Below are 6,426 nucleotides of genomic sequence, written 5' to 3'. Positions count from 1 at the left end.
CCGTTAATTATTCTTTAAGATTAGTTCCATATATTTGCATAATGTTTACAATTTATAATTAATTTTTCTTATTTGTTAGCTTAATGCAGTTGCATCTAGTTTTTGATTTCCCGTTAATTTAATCTTTGAGGGTTAGTTCAATACATTTGCATTCAGTTTCCGATTTCCCAACAATTATTTTTTTATATTAGTTTAATGTATTTGCATCCAAGTTTTGATTTCTCGTTAATTATTCTTTGAGGTTAGTTTAATGCAGTTGTATTCATATTCTGATTTTCTATTAATTATCTTTTAAGATTAGTTTAATGCTTACATTTGCATCTAGTTTCCGATTTCCCGTTAAATATTATTTGAGGTCAGTTCGATGCATTTGCATCCAGTTTTCAGTTCCCCTTTAATTGTTCTTTGACGTTAGTTTCATTTTGTATTATATATATTTTAAAATATTTGTCATTATTGCTTTGGCGTTATTTGTTTTTTCATTTTATATTATATATTTTGTGACGTTATTTTTTGTATAATTTAATTTTCCACATGTAATTTATTTTGGTTTGATATAATTTATTTAAGCCCAACGTCTTTAACTGAATCTCGTTATTCCGCATACAATCCCGATCTTAGAAGTACGTACTTAAGTTAGTAATTAACGGACTAAACATTATGAGATCCCACAAGATTAGTAATCTAAAAAACAAAAAAAAAACCCACCGTAATCTCTCTCTCTCTCTCTCTTTTATTTCTGTCTCCAAAATTTCTCTCATACTTTTCTCTCTCCCGTAGCTATTCTTCTCTCTCAACCAAATTAAATAAACAAAAAAAAATGTCTCGTTACCCTCTCTCACTTCAATTCCTCTTGTTCTCAGTTTTCTTCACGTTTATGATCTTCTATGGTGAAGGTGAGTTCTGAGTCATAATTTGATTGCTGCCCTTCTATACCCCTTACCCTTTTTTTCCCCTTTGTCTTGTTCATGAGTTTTGGGATCTCTCATTTGTGACAGATGCATATGACCCATTGGATCCGACTGAAAATATCACAATCAAATGGGACGTTGTGTCTTGGACGCCGGATGGCTATGTGGTGAGTGTTTTCAAGTTCTTTTCTCCAATTTTTCATCTACCAAAATATAGTCAGGCAACAAGCCAACAAGGTACAGTACGACATCATCGTTCTTCAATCTGTAAAAGAAAATAAAGTTAAACAATAACCAAGCAAACATTTTACATGCCACTATGGCACTAATTAAGATCTTCGCACACTATTGTATTGCTAAGAACACTGCTATATCACAATAACAAAACTTTGCATTGTATGTATACAAGCTCGGTCAACACAAAAACATTGCTTGATTATTTCTAATATGGTATTGCAGGCAGTGGTTACGATGAACAATTTCCAAATGTATCGACATATAATGAGTCCTGGCTGGACCTTAGGATGGAATTGGCCTAAGAAAGAAGTTATATGGTCAATGGTGGGAGCTCAAACAACTGAGCAAGGGGATTGCTCCAAGTTCAAGGCTAACATCCCTCATTGTTGCAAGAACGCCAAGAAGAATCCTATAGTTGTTGACTTGCTCCCTAGAGTTCCTTACAATCAACTAATTGCTAACTGCTGTAGGGGTGGAGTAGTAGCATCATGGGGGCAAGATCCTGCAGCAGCAGTCTCATCCTTTCAGGTGAGTGTCGGGATTGCAGGGACTTCAAACAAGGCGGTTAAATTGCCAAGTAACTTCACTTTGCTTGGTCCAGGTCCAGGGTATACTTGTGGACCAGCAAACGTAGTTCCTTCCACCACTTTCCTCTCTCCTGACTGACGGAGAAAGACTCAGGCACTCAGTATGTTTCTTAAACTATATTTTATAATTTGTTATTCCGTTACTATATTGTTTACAAACTTTAATTTTATGGAAATTTTGAATTTATGAATGAGATTGGCGCCCTGTTTTTCCTGTAGTCTTACTCCTACTAATTATTAAGTCTAACTATTTTTTAATTCTAACAAGGTGGATCTTTAGCTCAAATGGCAGAGCACTTTGGAAGTATCCAAAGATGATGGTGGTTCAAACCCACCAAGATCCTCTAATATTATTTTAACTGTTAATCAGTAGCTTTGTTTTAAGAATGCTTCAATACTAAGGTAAATTTGTGAGAAGGTCTTTGAAACATGTATATGGAGCTGTATTTATGGTGGTAATACGGTGTAAACATAAGACGGTGACAATCTGATTTATTCATACTTCTCTAATTCTCTCACTGCAGGAAAAAAGTATAGTTTGAACTAAAAAAATAAGTAAATAAGTGCATCATTGACGCAAGTGGTAATCCCTGACGTAATTGATCATTTCTAATTCATGCTTTTATCTATTGTGATGTCCAGAGATGAAGCAAGTAATCCCTGGTAGAATTTGCAGAGAAGGATGTTGCAAATTCAGCAGGCGAGGTAAATATTGGCTGTTGAGGTGCCTATTGTCAAAGCTCTGGGAATTGGTTGGTTAAATGTGATGCAGCTGAAATTATATTAAAGTGTTAAAGCCTTCATGCTAACTGAATTGGAGTTCAGATAAAAAAAGAAATTCTTGATAAACTTCATTTGTGTAATAGTTATTTATTTAGAAGTACTCCTAGAATTTGTAGTAGCCTATAGCTAAAGGGTCGCGGCATAATGGGCCAATGAAAATATGTGTACCATTCGGCTACTATTGTAAGTTCATTTCGCTTAGACTAATATAATTTTGTCGTTGACCGTTATCATAAAAAAGTAAAAAGAAAGTAATAGCAGTATATGTTCCATCAGAACCCCCAATTGCTATTGTGCATTTCCAACCTCTTGGCTTGCCGGCCTGGCCTCTTTATAGATTTTGGGCCATTTTGGCGGTTGGCTATTAAGCACTTAAGTAGTTGGAGTTTAAGTTTGGCCATTTATAAATTAGCTTTGGGGGCAATGAATTGAACGTATGTGAGTTGCCTTACGTGCACCTTTGCGTGCCTTTGCATCATGCCTTTATCTTCCAGAACCAGTGTCATGTCCTAATAGAAGAATGCTTAGTTTCAAAAAATCAGTAGACCCTCGCGAAGATCACACTCTCATTGCTGATAATTTGGACAATAGCGAGAAATCTGATCGCCTGGTAATGTTCAATGTGGTTGAACGAGACAATAACTTACGCGACTGCAAATCATCTACTTAGTTGGAATGTTGGATTGCCGTTCAATGTAATAGTTACAACCCTTGACTTTAATGAAATAAATGTACGAGACTAGTTACATTGGCTTCTCAAAATAAAATTGCAGTTGCTGCAATCATCAATTACTAAAAAAAAGATAACAATATCTATTACGACTAGCGCGATTTTTTTGAAATCTGCTACTAACATCTGGTGTCATTAAAGTTCCTCGTATGAAATCTCTACCACCAGCTGCCATCATGAGTACTTCATGCATATCAATGCAAAACTCCATCACCTAATATCAAGCAAAAATTCAATAGCTAAGATATACAACACTAAAAGGTTAAAAAACAATTCAAAAATCGGTGTTTACCCGTTTTAATAAGAACCATCGTCACTATTAGAATTTGTATTAGTTTCATCCTCGTCGTCACATGAAGAAGTTTGCGAAGTTTTTTTGTTGTAAGGCAATTAACATTACAAAGAATATGTGAAATGCACTTTTAGGATTAAAAATAAAGGAAAAATAAAGTGGCGTTACTTACCCATTATTAAGCATTGGACAATTCCTTTTGTCATGAGACACTCCAACCTCATTACAACCATTGCACCGCCTACCTTTGTTATGTTTCCCCTTCCTAAGTGCTTTCTCTTTTCCCCTCTTAATCCTTTTTCCGCACCCTTTTGCCCTTGCTTGACTCGGTTCCTTGTAATTGTTTTCCAAATTCAAACTCTTATTTTCAGAAAGACTATATTTATCGCATGTTGCTACTACACTTGTGCCACAATCAACTAATTTCTTAATCTCTTCAAGTGCACCATCTAAAGCATCAGTATGCACTTTAATTGCTTCTTTACTTCTAAGAGCTTTATCATCTACAACGGTAGACATTTGAATAAGTTCATTCCTTTTCATGAGGTATAGTTTATCATCTTGTATCTCCATTCCACCATCATCAATGACTGTCTCTGATTTTCCAACTTTACACCATCTCTTTGAAATGTATTGGTTCGGCAATTTATCAAAATCATGCATTTTGTTCAAATATCCCAATACGTGTCTACAAATGACCCCCGAGATTTCAAACATCTTGCAACTGCATGAAGCAAAATCCAAATCTTTTTTATAACAAATTTCCCGCACTCTATACTTTTCCATCATTTTCTTCCCCAAGATTTTCCTTTCAACTTTATAAATACAACAACTGTCATTGTCACCAAGAATCTCAAATCTATAATTCAAGCTCTCCCACAACTCATCTTGAAATTTAAAAAACATCTCATGTGTATAAACATCAGCCATGTGTACCAAAAAATTAGGCTTCTCAATCATATCTTTGTTATATGCCATTAATTATTCATGGCGTTGGTGCATAAGTCCCCTACCAAACTGAATCATAAAATCTACTAAAGAATTTTCCTTGGAAACATACCTCTTGTAGAATGAATGAGCGCTTTCCGCTCGTTGGCTACTTGACATACCAGCAGAGAAAATATGATTCACATATGCAGGCACCCATTGTGAACGAATATCATACAATGACTGTAACCATTTGTTTTCATGTAAACCACTCCTCCCAACAAGATCAGTCCATTTGGAGTCAAACTCGTCCTTTGTCTCACATCTCCATATGCAACTTGAGAACTCACTATAGTACTCAATATACTTAATTGTATCTAATTTCTCCGAGAATTTTGTCAATATGTGCCAACTGCAGTACCTGTGACACAATACCCATATTTAATATGCTAAAAGAAAGAAAAATAAAACAAAACAAAAATTACAATACCTGTGATAAGTATTTGGAAGAGCTAGAGAAATGGCTTTTGTCATTGCTGGATCCTGATCTATTATAATCATCTTCGGCGCGTCGCTCGGCATAGCTTTTAAAAATTGGTCGAATAACCAACCAAACGTAACTGCAATCTCATCACATAAAAATGCACAAGCAAATAAAACGGTCTGGCCATGATTATTAACCCCATATAATGGTGCGAAAATCAATCCATATTGATTGGTTTTATACGTAGTATCAAAAATAACCACGTCTCCAAAAAACTTGTATGCTCGCCTAGAGGTTGCATCTATCCAAAAACAATAAGTAATCCTTTGTTCAACATCTTCCTCAATTTTAAAAGTGAAAGAAGGATTATTTGCTTGTTCCAATTTTAAGTACTCGTGAAATATATCTCCATCGTGGCCCTTCACCGCATTACGCTTGTTCCTTTTTTGGTTATATAAATCCCTCTGTATAAAACCAATGTTTTCTATCCCACCTGACTGCACACCAAACAAGTTAAATTGTTGATGCTGGGGTATATTAACCATGGCAAGTTGTTGCGTTAAACATTTTTGGGCAGTAGAAAAGCTACAGTGAGATCTTAGAAAGTGTACTCTACTCGGTGTTGACAATGAGTGAGTATGCCCCTCAGTAAATACACTAACTACAAATGCACCAGATTTTGTCTTCGTTATTGCTATTTTTGCCTTACAATCTTCTTTTGTATTACCCCGACGCCTTTTTTTCCCAACATCCGCTACTAGTGAACTTTTTCCTTATTTATAACAAACATATTCCTTTCTTATTGCTGCACCATCCTTCTTCTGCTGAGACCAACTACGTACGCTAAATCCAGCTATTTTTGCATATTCATTGTAAAAGTTGTAAACATCATCCAATGATTCAAACTCCTGGCCTACTTTTGGCTTCACGTCGTTTAATACTTGAGGAGTGTAAATCTCAATATTTTCAGCACCTAAGCTCCCACTCTCTACATCGACTTCCGAATTTTCCATTTCACTATAACCTGACACAAATCTACTATATCACAATAACAAAACTTTGCATTGTATGTATACAAGCTCGATCAACACAAAAACATTGCTTGATGATTTCTAATATAGTATTCCAGGCAGTGGTTACGATGAACAATTTCCAAATGTATCGGCATATAATGAGTCCTGGCTGGACCTTAGGATTGAAGAACGATGATGTTGTACTGTACCTTGTTGGCTTGTTGTCTAACTATATTTTGGTAGATGAAAAATTGGAGAAAAGAATTTGAAAACACTCACCACATAGCCATCCGGCGTCCAAGACACAACGTCCCATTTGATTGTGATATTTCTAGTCGGATCCAATGGGTCATATGCATCTGTCACAAATGAGAGGTCCCAAAACTCATGAACACGACAAAGGGGAAAAAAAAAAGGTAAAGGGTACTGTAAGGGCAAAGAATCAAATTATGACTCAGAACT

General features: G+C 35.6%; 1 protein-coding gene and 1 pseudogene across 1 annotated transcript; one reads left to right on the top strand and one right to left on the bottom strand.

Annotated features, from left to right (window-relative positions):
* The first annotated feature begins 820 nt into the window (after positions 1 to 820).
* On the top strand, positions 821 to 3,188 carry LOC147522462 (COBRA-like protein 4; annotated as a pseudogene).
* Positions 3,189 to 3,708: 520 nt separating this feature from the next.
* On the bottom strand, positions 3,709 to 5,964 carry LOC147522461 (protein FAR1-RELATED SEQUENCE 5-like). Its single transcript, XM_086567798.1, has 4 exons — positions 5,740 to 5,964; positions 4,958 to 5,448; positions 4,601 to 4,888; positions 3,709 to 4,264 (listed from the first exon to the last, which is right to left on the bottom strand). Exons 1-4 carry the CDS (start codon positions 5,962 to 5,964, stop codon positions 3,709 to 3,711), a joined length of 1,560 nt encoding a protein of 519 aa, XP_086423924.1.
* Between the last annotated feature and the right edge of the window lie 462 nt (positions 5,965 to 6,426).

The sequence above is a fragment of the Coptis chinensis genome, chromosome 1 (assembly GCF_015680905.1).
Source record: "Coptis chinensis isolate HL-2020 chromosome 1, ASM1568090v1, whole genome shotgun sequence".
Lineage (NCBI taxonomy): Eukaryota > Viridiplantae > Streptophyta > Magnoliopsida > Ranunculales > Ranunculaceae > Coptis > Coptis chinensis.
The sequence above is the reverse complement of the archived record's forward strand: the minus strand, read 5'-3'. Positions and strand labels throughout refer to the sequence as shown.

Bases quoted from the DNA above. Each gene is read 5' to 3' on its own strand.
- LOC147522461 (XM_086567798.1), bottom strand. From the start codon at position 5,964: ATGGAAAATTCGGAAGTCGATGTAGAGAGTGGGAGCTTAGGTGCTGAA. The intron at 5,449-5,739 runs GTTTGTTATAAA...TTTGGTGTGCAG, and splicing joins CAGCAATAAGAAAGGAATAT to TCAGGTGGGATAGAAAACAT. The intron at 4,889-4,957 runs GTATTGTAATTT...ATTGTGTCACAG, and splicing joins CTTCCAAATACTTATCACAG to GTACTGCAGTTGGCACATAT.